General features: G+C 37.9%; 1 protein-coding gene across 2 annotated transcripts in view; it reads right to left on the bottom strand.

Annotated features, from left to right (window-relative positions):
• Nucleotides 1–1,964: 1,964 nt before the first annotated feature.
• The window catches only part of XPO4 (exportin 4), a 76,218-nt gene continuing 64,406 nt past the window's right edge, over nucleotides 1,965–13,776 (bottom strand). For both annotated transcript variants that reach the window (XM_027743391.2, XM_027743392.2), the window contains exons 17-23: nucleotides 12,407–12,700; nucleotides 11,362–11,542; nucleotides 9,712–9,830; nucleotides 8,685–8,815; nucleotides 7,763–7,880; nucleotides 6,849–6,941; nucleotides 1,965–3,603 (exon numbers count right to left, since the gene is read on the bottom strand). In XM_027743391.2, the coding sequence (XP_027599192.2) occupies nucleotides 3,406–3,603; nucleotides 6,849–6,941; nucleotides 7,763–7,880; nucleotides 8,685–8,815; nucleotides 9,712–9,830; nucleotides 11,362–11,542; nucleotides 12,407–12,700 (1,134 nt within the window). In that variant the 3' untranslated portion in view covers nucleotides 1,965–3,405. The remainder of the gene's footprint in view (nucleotides 3,604–6,848; nucleotides 6,942–7,762; nucleotides 7,881–8,684; nucleotides 8,816–9,711; nucleotides 9,831–11,361; nucleotides 11,543–12,406; nucleotides 12,701–13,776) is intronic.

The following is a 13,776-nucleotide window of genomic DNA, read 5'->3' as shown; positions in this document are numbered from 1 at the left end:
GCAGATTCTGGCAGTGATTCAATGAAGCTAATTAAGGCATAAATGCATGTGAAAGTGGAGTTTTCATGTGGAAGTAGCAGTCCACTTCTGCCTGTCCATATGCATCTGTGCTTTCTAGGTCTTGAATTTTATGATTGAACTCGATGGTCATGCTTGTCAACATCGAAAGTGCTATGCTGAACAACAGAAAATTATTAGCCAGCACTAGAACTATTACAATGGGAAGGAGATAGAAAAATGGGAAAGCTACTTGATTTTTAGCTCTCAGAATGAAAACACTGGATCAATAATCTGTTTTAGCAAGAGAAGTCCAGACAAATATATTAGTTACAACTATATCATGCAGCATTTATAATTCAGTTTGAGTTGCCTTTTTTTCCTTCAAGAAACAGGTGCATTTTTAGAACCATTATTCACTTTGCACAGTGAATGGAAAAATCAATGCAGTGATGCTGTAAAACTTTTAGAACACTTTATGGAGCCAGCTCTCAGTGTTCATTAAAAATGGTCTATGAGTCTTTCCTGTGGACCTCAGTGAACTTCCACATCCCGATTTATAGCAACTGGATGTGTAGAAGATCACTGAAGGACTTCTTTTTTTTATCTTTTTCTTTTAGTAGGGATATAGAAGCCAAATAGTTCAGACAGAAGCAGCCACCAAGCCAGCAGGAATATGAATGAATAAAACTTATTCCCAATTTCACTGATGTCACTGAGCAGAGACATCTTAGAATGTGCTCTAAAAGAAACACAAAATGGCATGGAAAGATCCCTGCTGAATATATGAGAATGTAAGAAAAATTAAGAAACAGGGAAGTATAACATTTAAGCAGGAAAATTACAAAAACACCCCAAACTCTTACTAGGACAGCTTCCCTTTAACATAAAATATTGTTTTTAAATGAAGGGAAAAGGAAATTCTTAAATAACCTTCAAAACTAGTCTTTGAAAAGTAGGTATTCATACTTAAGCAAGACCTGATACTCAGAAGATGCTATGTGTCTCTGATTGTTACAACACAATGGGCCTGATTAGAACAATAATGGGTATGCACATTACTTTGTCCTGAATATGAACTCAATTTGTGCTCCAATTCTTCAATTACAATATGCAAGAGGATTTCAAAATTTTTAAGTTAATAAATATTTTTAAATAGCGAGTCAGCTTTAAGATTTATGAAACAATAGTGACAGAGTTAGGTATAAAAGAAATTAGCGAAATCGGTTATTCAGTCAGATCCAAACTAATTGAAAGTATTTGCTATGATGTCTTTGAAGACTTTGGTCAAGGTATTTGACATTGAGCACATCATAACAAACTAGCAGCTCCTACTGCTGCTTATGTTCCCAGGCTTCAGTGCCCTTCATCTGGAAAAAATGAGGTTTCAGAACCACTGCCCCATCCAATGTACAAACTCAGAAAAACTCCAGAAGCAGTTTCAAAAACCATAGCAAATCCCAGACAACTAAAAAAAAAAAATCAGCCAGCACAACAGTTTGAAACAGAAGGATCTGCCTAGATCATTATCTTTTGTGCAAGCACACAGTTGAGAAATCCTTTAAAAAAATGCATTAGAGTTTCAAGAAAAAATTGAGAGCAATACTCCTGTTCTAAAATACTATGCAAATATCTTAGAAATAAAATACTTGCTGTGAAGGTACATTATTATCTAACAAGTTTTATGGTCACTTTGTAATGTGTAAATCTGCCCTTGCTTAGTTTTCACATCAATTAAAAGAGAAAAGTATAATAAAGAGATGGCATTTTTGGCCTTGTGGATCCATGCTTGAGACACATATGAATTTAACTTAAGGAAAAAAAAAAAAGCCTTAGAGCCTTAGATCACTTATAGCACAGTATTAGAGATTTGTGTCTTTTAAAAATTCTGGCTATTGTGACTAATTTTGAGATGAATAGCTGAAGAATGCCACAGAATTGCAAACATGAAGTTACACATTGCCATATAAAGATGTATACCGTACATTTTATATAAATTTAAAAAACACATAGGAAATATTCAACAGCATAATCTAGCAGAGATCTTAAACAGAAGGGCCCACTTCTTCCTCCATGTATTTCCACAAAAATAATTTTACTAGACATGCAGCATTTGTGTTTGCTTCAGTTTTCTCTGGCTCATGACAGGAGAAAAGCAGGCCTTGCTTTCATACTCATGTGCAGCTCTGCCTTGTTGGTTCCCTATAATCAGGGCACTATATTCTGCTATTCTAATAGCTAAAGTGCTGATACAAAAAACCAAGCAAGAGCAGAGCAGCTGGGAGGGCTCTGTAGAAGTGGAGCTAGATTCAGCAAAACTAAAAATCTCCCACACCAGTAGACATCCCCAATTACCTTTCCCTGCTGGAGTCAAACAAACACAAACCTTGAGTAAAAGGGTCTGATGCCCCTGTGCTAGCATAATTGTTTTAGCTAATGCCCCAACTTTACGAAGTTTGCCGGTAATTCACACCTTTTGGGTTGTTATTGCTTAAGCAAACAGTTCAGTGTAGAAATACATTGCAGTGTCGTGCAACCCCTTAAGAATCAAAACAGATACTGAAAGTAAAATTACACACGAACCTTGCATTAGACACTCATTCCAAAATGACACATCATCATGAAAGGCTGCAACACGTACACAGCAGCTCAGTGCCAACATCCCAAACCAACTCTGAAGAGTCAAATCTTGCCTTAAATCTTGCCTTATATTTCTTACCTAAAGTATATGAGTTTTTTTCATCTTTTAAATTAAGGCAATGAAATGGCTACAGTTCCTAAAGTTCATTTTAGGGGAACAAAAATATACACCTTTTTTTCTTTGAACTTTAGGCAGCAGAACATAATGTAAAAACATGCATTGCATTAAACATGCAATGTTGGGTTGATGTAGAAAAACAGAACTGAACACAAGTTAAAATGCCATTTGGTTTTTCTTCCCCATTGGAACACAAACTCAAAGAGAAGAAAAATAAAGCTTAAAATCAGCTAAACTGTTTAGAGCTTTACATGTATCTACATCACACTCTAACATGATTTTGGGTAGAAAAGAAATCTGTATGTTTATATGACCACTCATATTTTAAACCAGTGCAGGGGGAAAGGCACTGCATTTATTTTTCCTTGTGCCCATATCTGTTTGCACATATATGGAAAAAAATTAAATTCAAATTTTCTGTTCATTCTCTCCCACACATAAGTATGACAGATTGCAGCTAACACATAATAGCAGAAGCTGATTCAAAGTTGACCTCTCCTATTCCACTGTGTTATGTTCAAACTTCCAGGCTCTCTAGAATCTGAGATGGCTGCAAAGAACCCAGAGACAGGTACAAGATTTAGTCAGCATTCAGCATTTCTCAGTGCATTTCGCAGAAAGGGTCTAAGTTAGGCATAGAGTTTTGTTGTTTATTTTACACAGAGAAGTCCACCAACATTTGCCATAAATTCTTCTAAACTCTTTAAGAAGGCCATCTTCTGCTTACGGTCCAGTGTAGGAGGAGTGCTGCTTGCAGTAAGTTTGTTGAAGGCATCTGCTAACCGCTGGTAAATTACTGGATCTTGCTGAGTTGATAGCAATGTTTCAACTAGCTCTGAATATTCAGCCTGTTAAATAAACATAAAAAGAAAGATATAGTATATACAACTTCTCTCATCAGGACAAGATCCAGAATAAAAGTTGTGACAGAAAACTATCAATACTTCTCCACCTGTTAGCCAGTTTCACTGACTACTGTACCATCAGCAACTATGGACCCCACAGCCTTTCACCTACCTCCAAACCAGATAAAGTCCTTCATCCAGGCTGGGTATCTTTGCAAGGCTAAAGAAGTCTTCAAAGCTAGGTACAGTGCTTTGCAGTGCAGAGTAAGATGACAATTTCAGGCACACACTCAAAGGGCCTTCTGGCTCTTTCTTAGCATAGGCTTATTCCTGCAAACTGGACTGCTCTTTTTTCATGCCTGTCTTGTGTTTGGTGTGCCATACCAACCATCTCCTCCCACAGGTTCTCCATTTTCTAGGGTCCCCTCTCTGGGATAGAGAGGTTAGATTCCTTTTTAAGAGCTTCCTACTTACTGTCATGCTTACTTGGACAGAAATAGATGACAAAGAAACATGTCAAACATGACTAGAAGGACACTGCCAAGGGGCACACAAAACCAGAGCGATTCCAAAGTGACTGAGATCTGGGAGCATGGGTGAAGGACACAGGAGCCAGAAGGGCATTCCTTTCAATTCTGCCAGTGAGGGGTTGGGTGGAGGTAGACACAACATGAATTTGCCACCTGTGGGTGATATCATAGGATCTTTTTGTCTTACATGATCATGAGTCCCTCTTTGAGGGATAAGGTTGCTAGCAAGAGAGAGGATCTCTAGGACAAAGCGGCTTAGGAACATCTTTGCCAAAGGCTTGCCAACCTGGCAGGAAGGGCTTTAAAGGGGGGATGTGGGAGGATGTTGGGGGATGGTGGTAACAGCTTGCAGACAAGTGAGAAGACAGAGACTAAGAGTATTAAGAACACAAAGAAGTGTGATGGGTTTAATGGTGCTCATTGGGAAGTATTAAACATGATAAAAGGAGGCCAGTCTCAAATGTCTGTGTAGCAATACATTCAGCTTTGGAAACAGACTGAGCTAGAGCTCCAAGTGCAGGTACAGAGCTGCAACATCACTGCAGGCACTGAGATGTGGTGGGACAGGTGGCATGACTGGAGTGTTCGAAGGGACAGACGGAGGCTCTTTACAGAAGACGACAACAGAAGCTTGCCACTTCTGTGAAAGGACAGCTCAAATTAAGGATGCTCTTCTACAGACAGGGCAACAATCTAGTTGAGTGCTTATGGATGATGATCAGAGGAGAGGTGACAAAGATGACATCATGGTGGGATCTTGCTACAAATCCCCAGTGGCTTTTAGTGGACTGAGTCATCTTCAAGCAACTTGAGGAAGTTTCCAGATCAGACTTAAAAGAGATTATCTCTCTGACATTTGCTCAAATACCAGATGGGTTACCAGCCAAGTACAGAATCTGGACATCATGAGAGCAGATTTCACTTTATTCAAGAGACTGGTGGGTGGTATCCTGTGGGAGTGAGCTCTGGAAACAAAAAGCTCAGGAGAGCTGACAGGTTTTAAGGACAACCTCTTCCAAGCACAAGAATGGCCTGTCCAGATACTGAAGAAAGCAATATAAACATGTAAGGACACCGACTCAGCTAAGCAGGGAATTCATGACTGAACTGCAGTGCAAGGACAATACATGCAGGAAATAGAAGCAGGGACAACTACAAAGGAGGAAAGTAGAAACATTGGATAGGAACAATGACAGAAAAATGAAGTTAATCTAAAGGTGAATTTAGCAAGGGACATCAAAGACAACAAAAGCAGCTTTTACCAGTACTTTAACAGTAAAAGAAGGAATACAGAAAATATGGGTTCTGCTGCTGAATGGGAACAGCTGGTTTAATGATAGTAGACAAAAGGTAAGGATGAACGAATCAATGCTTTATTTGCCTTGGTCTTCACTGACAGGTTTTTCCAGACCTTTGTGACTAGAGACAGGGTTCAAGGAGGAGAGGAACTATCCATAGTAAAGAGGATCAACCCAGTAATCTCTTGAGAAATCTTGATGCATACAAGATCATGAGACCTGAGAGAATCTATCCAAGGGTTCAGAAAGCTTGCTCACATCATTACAAGGCTGCTCTCTATCATCTTAGAATGACTGAGAAAATTATGAAGTACTCCTGGAAGCTATCTCTGGGCATGTGAAAGAGAAAAGGATTGAGAACAGCCAATGTGGATTTACCAGTGATAAATCATGTTTTACCAAAGTGTCTTCTGTGACAAAATGACTACATCTGTGGATAAGCAAAGAGCAGTGGATGCCTGATGTTAGCAACTCTTTAGCAGTCACACACAACATCCTTGTAACTAAGATGGGATTTTCTTGTCTAAATGGGTGGGCTACTACATGGGTGAAAACACACTTCTATCATCAGCCTATAAAGGCTTGAGGTTAATGGCTCATATTCCACTTGAAAGATGGTTACAAGTAGCACTCAGAGCTCTCATCTGGACTTTGTGCCTTTAAGTGTTTTAGTCAGTGACCTGGATGAGGAGAGGAAATTCACTCTCCTCAAATCTGAGATGAAATCAAACTGGGGAATGCAGCCAGTACGTTCAAGGGCAGGACTGACATTCAGTGCCACCTACTCAGGCTGGAGGAATGAGCTGACGGGAAACTCACAAAACTCAACAAGGACACATGCAAAGTCCTGCAGCTGAAACAGACTAACCGCCTGCAACAATACGGCCGGGAACTGACAGGCTGGGGAGCAGTTCTGCTGAAAGAAGGGCCTGAAGGCCCTGGGGACAGCAGGCTAAGCAAGTCAGCTGTGTGTCCTGTCAGCAGTGAACACTAACTGCATAATGGACTGTATTTACTGTTTGTCTTTACACTGCACTTGTTAGATTAGATGTGGAATACTGTGTCTAGTTTCGGGCTCCTTAAGGATATCGATGAACTTAAATGAATCCAGTGGTGGGTCAACAAGTCTGTATGGCAGGTGCTAAAAGCATATTATATGGATAATCAAGCACTTGATTAACGGGCCACTTAAAAAGGCTTTGAAATATCCATCTTGGAGGTTTTCAAAACACAGCTGGAGAAAGTCCTGAGCAACTTGATCTGAATTAAACGTTGACTCCACTTTGAGTAAGAAGTTGGACTACAGACCTGAGGGTTCCCCCTTCCAACCCAACTGATTCTATGATTTACCAGGCACACAGTAATTAACTACTCTCCTTTAACAAATTACTTCTTTTCAGGGTGTGTCTAAATGCCATACCTGATGCAAACACACTAATGTGTAGAATGCTTCACCTGCTGCAGTTGTCATTTCTGTATTGTGCTTCTGAAGTACCAGCATATCAAAAACCATCTGAAATCACAAAACAGAAGTAGTTGCAGAAGTGTAAACTTAACTTTCTACTTTATCAACATATGCTGCTGAAAGTCATCTTCACTTCTGGTAATAATAATGAACATGTACTTACAAGCATCCAAGGTTGCTGTTTGCTTTGTTGCCCCCTCCCCTTTTTTTTTTTTTTTTTAAATTGAGGTACCAGTAATTTGGAAGCCAAGTTCTTTTAGAAGTTAAGTCTTGGCTTAACACCTTACATTCATATCTTAAAGCACTGAAACCTTTTGTTGATTTATATCAACTGCTCTTCAGAGAGAAATGGCACCTCTTGTATTTTTCTCCAAAAGCTGCAGATATGCCAGAGAAATAATGAAAAAAGCCATTGCTCTTCCAGAATAAAACATGGAACTTTTTCCTCAAGTTTTGGAGACTCACAGAAAGTCAAAGAGGGGACAGATTAATAAAAGCAGTATTATAATTTTAAGTGGAAATTGAGAAATAAGGCACGAAGCTATGTTAACTTAGAAGATACATAAAGACAAAATTATTCAAGAGTGCTCACATGTGGAGCATTGGTAAATATAAACTGCACTCTGAGAAGCTCAGGTCTTTTGTTTATTGGCATTAAGGGATTGCTTCCCTTTACGCCTCCATCCTCCTTTGTACTCTAGTCCAATATCTTCAGTTCTTCATGCCCTCTTTCTTATTAAATTGCCTTTTTTTTTTTTAGGTAATAGGCTGTTTCTTACTATATGTGTGATCCTGATTAATCTGGATTTCATCACTGTCTGGCCTCTGGATTCAAAAAACCAAAGTAACAGGAAACACAGATGCCTTACCTTAAGAAAGTGCCTTGTTGCTAGAAAAAGAGTTGAATCTGTTTCTTGTGCTTTTGCACACTGTTCTGCTAATGGTGTTACAGCCTCCAGACAGAGCTGGCAAACCTCTGAGCTCATTCTGATAATGGGCATTAAAGAATCAAAGTCAGATTTCAATTAGATTGTGAAAAAATTACCCAGGTGTGACAGAAATGGAAAACATTTTAAATGCTTGTATGTTCCAAGGTTTTTTTTCACTATAAAGCTGTTGATAAAAAAAAATTAAATAAAAAGAAACACAAACAAACAAACAACTAGAAAAAGAGGGGGAAGAAGAATTCAACTTCATTGCCTTCTTTTATTAGCTACAGGCCCTAAGGTAACATAACCCTCTCTGACATAACATTTTCAGAAAGAGTCCCTTATGGTCAAGCTCATCTGTTTCTGACACGTGCCACAGATTAGAGAAAATGGTACTCTCATTATGAGAGGGAGAGCCCATTGGCACCCTGACAGGAAATGCTCTGGAGCCAGCCCAGTAGAACAGCAGCAATGTTTTACATTACCAGCTGAGAAACTAATTCAGGAATGGCTTGGGGATACCAGCTGAAGGCTTATGAAGTTACACACTATGAAATGAAGTAATGGAGCAGGCAGGAATGGTTGCCAGAAAAAACTTACATGCTAAACTACTTAAAGGCTGCCCCCAAGCACAAGTCAGAGGCAATTCAGCTAATACGAGAATCTCTAATAGACACTACAGTGAAATTGTCAATCCCCAGAGAGCAGAGTAAGAGTCAGTTATCAATATACAATTATAGATACAGATACTGATAGAAAAGGAAAAAAAAAAGATAAAAAATGAGATTTTTTTAACATGTTCTTATAGTTGCTTATAGCAACTTAGATTTTTTAAAACACTCCCAAATTCTATAAAGGATACGATGACATCCCTAACTCCAGCGAGTACATTAGGCTCTTAAAGAGGTCTTCTGGAAGTTGTGGAATTTTCTCAGGGAATATTTCACAGATGAAAGTGATTAATTTGTAATATTGATTACACAGGGATGGAAACTGTCAAAAGAAAAACATGGTATTTTTAGATTTAATCATATAATTATTCTGGCATAGTGTTCAACTGTACAAAGAGACAGGACTGATGCTCTGCACTGAAGAAGAAAAGACAATTTTAGGAAGCAACTTCAGTCATTAGAATGGCTACAACTTTATTAGCAAACACTGCGGTACAATAAAAAAAGATTGTTAAAGCTAAACAGTTGATGGTGAGAGTCTGGTATCTGCTCTACACAAATTCTAAGAGTTTTACTTCAGACATTAACAAATGTAGTCCTGTGGGGTAAAACCCTTGTGAGCATTTGGAGCACAATAGAGGGGCTTCCAGGGTACATTCTTTGACTTGTTTCATCTAAAATGGACACAGCCCTCTCACTCAGCAAGTGTACTGGATGAGAAGGCATGTAAGGAGGGGACAACTGAGATGCGCAGAAGCCTTCCCCTGATTCAAAGTAAAATATTAACACAGTGCAACCCAATGAAATGCTGTCGTCCCATTGTTTACTGTTCTACTGACAAGTTGCTGATGTTGACAATATGAAAGCCATTTGTATTGTAAAAATAAAGAGTTACTTTTAACTAATATCATTGTTTATGCTTCCCAACACATTTCTGACACTATCAGAAAAAGGATTCCGTGAGCCACATCTCAGATTTGGCTGTGGATCTGCTCACTCGCTTTTAGAAGAAAAAAGTTTTGTTTAGAACCTTCAAATATACATCTTCTCAGCTTATAACATTTTCAAACAATATCTAGAAGTATGGAACAGTTATTTACATTTATAAAGCCTAGAAAACTCAACTTATGGAGATAGAATGCATATAGGAATGAATTCTGGGAACTCATTACTATAAAGCTTTCATATTCTAGCAGCTCTGTGTAAAAACATACTTACCTTCAGCAGATCTTGGGACATTAGAGGCAGAACTAGATTAACCCCATATAAGACAACATCTGCTGCTGATACAGATCTATTTGTAGCTTGCCCAGGCTCATGTCCTCTAAATACTTCGTCTACAGAAAAGACAAAAACTATTTTGTGTAAAAGGAGGATTAAACATATTGAAGGAAGAGTCCTATTTCTTTATAGTAAAGACATTTTTAAAAATAGGACTATTCCCTTCTCTCTGAACAAAAACATGAGGCACTGTACTAAAATAGAAACTTAGTGAGTGGAGGCTGTCACATCACTCTATATTTATTCACTAGGACTAAGCATTTCATAATCACTTGTACCAGATGGCATGCTAAACTAGAACGCTTCAGATACTCTGAGGGCTCCCTCCCATTACAGAACATTGCATTTGTTTCTAGTGATAGCTGCTTCGTGCCTTCACACAGACAGTTAATACAAATTATTAATTTGTATTACTGCATTTTTATACAATATATGTGTGTGTATATATATTATATTTACATATGTTTTAATATCTTTTATAAACAGAAGGAGAAAAAGAATAGGAGTTAATACAGAAAATTCTGTAGTTTGGATGTTGCCAAGTTTTCTCCAGTTACAGGCAAGACCTACATTTCCCATCAGCTGGCAGTGACCTTCCTGCATTGAGTCAGCAGCAGTATGCAGACAACTTGCAAAACATTTGATCTCTGGGTATTACATTTAGGTTTTATTCACATTACTTAGTTTTGTGGTAAGTATTTTACAGTGTTTTCCACACAGTTAACATCCAGATCTCAAAGAGAATACGTTACATTGCACTGGGTTGTCCATTCAACAGACAAAGTCTAAATCTGGTTCTGTATTTGTGTTGTGCATGCAGGGTGAAAAAATAGAACGAAATAGCACTGAATTTTGGAGCACAAGGTTCTCTCTTTTAAGATGTACCTCAGAAAAGCAATTAACAACATCAAAACATGCCTGGTATCAAACTGAATCTGCCTATGTTCTTTTCTGTACAAGATGTATAGGACATGGTGAGATCTGAACTATGCAAATGTGGTTTCACTTATTCAGAAGCAATGCACAACAGCTAAGTTAGAACTGGCAGATGATATTCAGGAGAACTGCAATTTTAAGTGGCAAATACACGTAAAAAAGTAACAGGTTGCGATACAAAAAGGCACCCTTAATTACACCCACAAACCATAAAACACCTTCTGTGAAAGAGGAAACAGAAGACCCTCAAACATGATGGAATTTTAATGATCTCAACAGTTCACAAAAGTTGAATCCTATACTAAGAAGACAATCCACCTGCCCTCTTGCACAAATTTACTACTCCAACTTTGCTATGGGCTTTTAGTTATAAAACTGCTGCTACTACATGTTCAGACTTGCAACATTCAAATTTCAAGCTGTTTCATATATGCCCTATTTATTTTATGAGAGCAATAACATTTTCAGATGCCAGAATACCAGGGAAAGTCCTTCCTTTGCTACTGGCACATTAAATAGTAATTTCCATATCCTGATCTAGTCAAGCCTAAACTTCAGTTTTCACTTTACGTGGATTGAACACATTTCCCACAATGGTTCTTTCAGTTTAGAACACAAGTTGTGGTTTAGTAATTACCAGTTCCTTAATACCTGTATCACTGAAATCTATGAATTCTTTTGATAGAAGATTAGTGAGAAGCTCCATAATAAGAAGGAGATCCTGGTACTGGTCTTCTTCTGCTGTAACATCTATCCGTTGTCGACCTAAATTATTCTTAGAATACACCTGGAGCAGAGTTAGGCAGGCCTCATACAAGTTCATGGCTTTGGCCTATAAAACAATGTTACATAGTAAGAAAACTTCCATATGCTAAAAGTGACACACTTTGTTTTAAGATGGTATTACTTGGCAGACAATTCTTCAAGATTTTAATTTCCATATATGACCACTTTTTGTAACAATTGCACACAAAATCATCAAGGAAGCAGCCACCTTAAACAGTCAGAACACTACTGATTGAAACAGCAGAACATTACTTTTATCGATTTCTCAATCTTAACAAAAAAACCAGATGAGTGGCTTAGGACAGGCTGACACATCTCACCACTCTCACAAACTAGATTACCAACAAAATCCCTTGGGGACACACTTCAGCTACAGAAGTTTTGAGCCACACTACACTGTGCATATCCAGTTTGGAATAGGTTGGAACTCTTCTAGATGTAATAGCAAAATTAGCCAATGGTGCAAAGATGTAAGCGTACTGCACTGACTCAAAATTTATTTTAACTGTTAACTTCTTGGTATTACTGTTAATGCTTTGTCTAGGACCAAAGCACTGTCTCTTTGATATACATTTGTCACAGTGCTGCAATTCTCCTAGACCAGACTTTCGAAAAGTTTGATACAGTTAGAAGAAAGTACTCAACACTGTCCTCTTCTGCCACCTATGCATAGAGTTACACTAGTGATAAATTGTGCTTAAATTTATTGGTATACGAACAGTCTAAATATACTACTTTTAATCTTTGCAAGCATATGTTTTAAAACAAAGGAATTCCTTAACAGATGTGAACACATATTCTTTCTTCCTCTATACAAAATTCACCACACCTTATTTTGTTTAAGGAATAGCACTGTATGCACACACACGCAAGCACTCTTCTCCCTCCTTCCCCTTCTGGTTGTATTTACCTCTCCAAGATAGCAAATTTGTTTATGTGCAACTTCAACAAAGACTTCTATTATGAGATTAACAGTCTCTGGTGTGTTTTTGTATACTTCCATTAATCCAATGCAATTATTAAGGAAGTCCATTAGGAAATTGAAGAGAATTGCTACGTTATCAATCTGGGTAGCCTCAGCAATGCCACAGAGTGCTTCTAATGTAGCAGTGATTTCCTGTTTCACTTCTTCCTCCTGACAGATCTGCTGAAAGTTTTCTTGGTTTATCACATTCAAGAATCGCTGCTGAAGTGGCTGAAGAACCTTGAAATTTTTTAGAAAAGGAGCATTAAGATATGCATACTACCATATGAGATGTAAGGTTCAAGTAATTTGGCAAGCTCATGGGTTGCTTTTGGCATGGCAGTACAAGACTCAATCACTTCCAGTTTCCAATGGCTCAGTCATGTTATTGTCTGCCACATTAACATAAGCTGAAGTGCTACTGATTAGTGCTTCTCATTATCCATCATTACTTGCCCACAGGTTCCAAAATGGCACCCCCATAAGTATTTTAGGTTATTTTGTAGTGTTTAAACCAATGGCAATGACCTTCTCTGGCTCACACTATTTGGTTCTCTTCCAAATGCAGTATTAGGGGGAAAAATTGCTAACAATGAAAGCATTAGGATTAACGTTCACAGTTATTGTTGCCATATTATGATTCTAAATAGCGCAATCACTTTTGTCATCAGCTGTGTTTAGAAACAATTTAAAAACTTCCATAAAAATAATTGTTTTTTCCAATTACTCCCAGTGCACTATAGTCGTACCTTAAATCACTAATTTCATATCTCTGCTAATAAAGGCCAGGTTTTCTCAGAAGGTCAATGCTTTACAAACTCCTCTGGTGCTTCCTGATCACATTTCAGCTACTTTCTTGCACCAACCTTTCTGGTAGTAAATATCAGAGCTTTAATGGAGCCAGGGCACAAAGAGCTGGTCAAGGTTCTTCGTTATGTTCCACGTTAGCTTTTTACTTACTGTCGTTATCATTAAGTGAATAACTAAATAATTCATAACACCAACAAATTAAAATAGAAGAAGAAATGGTACAGTTCAAGGAAAATTATTGTATCTTTTATAATAATCTCATTTAAGCATATTGTTATCCCGTTTGCTTCGCAAAGCTTCAAGTTAATTATTAGAGGTTTCTGTTTAGGTGGAGATGTTTTAGATACAATTTAGATACAAGACATATGACTATTGACCTTCAAAAAGAAAATAAGTTTTAAAATTAGTGAGACATTAAAAATAAAAATATGCTGTATCAGTTGACTTTGTGCCACCATAAAATTCCCTAAACTAACTTGTTGTACTGCTTGCTAAGATGGAGGTAA

Source organism: Pipra filicauda, unplaced genomic scaffold (assembly GCF_003945595.2).
Source record: "Pipra filicauda isolate LSUMZ 115617 unplaced genomic scaffold, ASM394559v2 scaffold142_size1944046_pilon, whole genome shotgun sequence".
Taxonomy (NCBI): Eukaryota; Metazoa; Chordata; class Aves; order Passeriformes; family Pipridae; genus Pipra; species Pipra filicauda.
The sequence above is the reverse complement of the archived record's forward strand: the minus strand, read 5'-3'. Positions and strand labels throughout refer to the sequence as shown.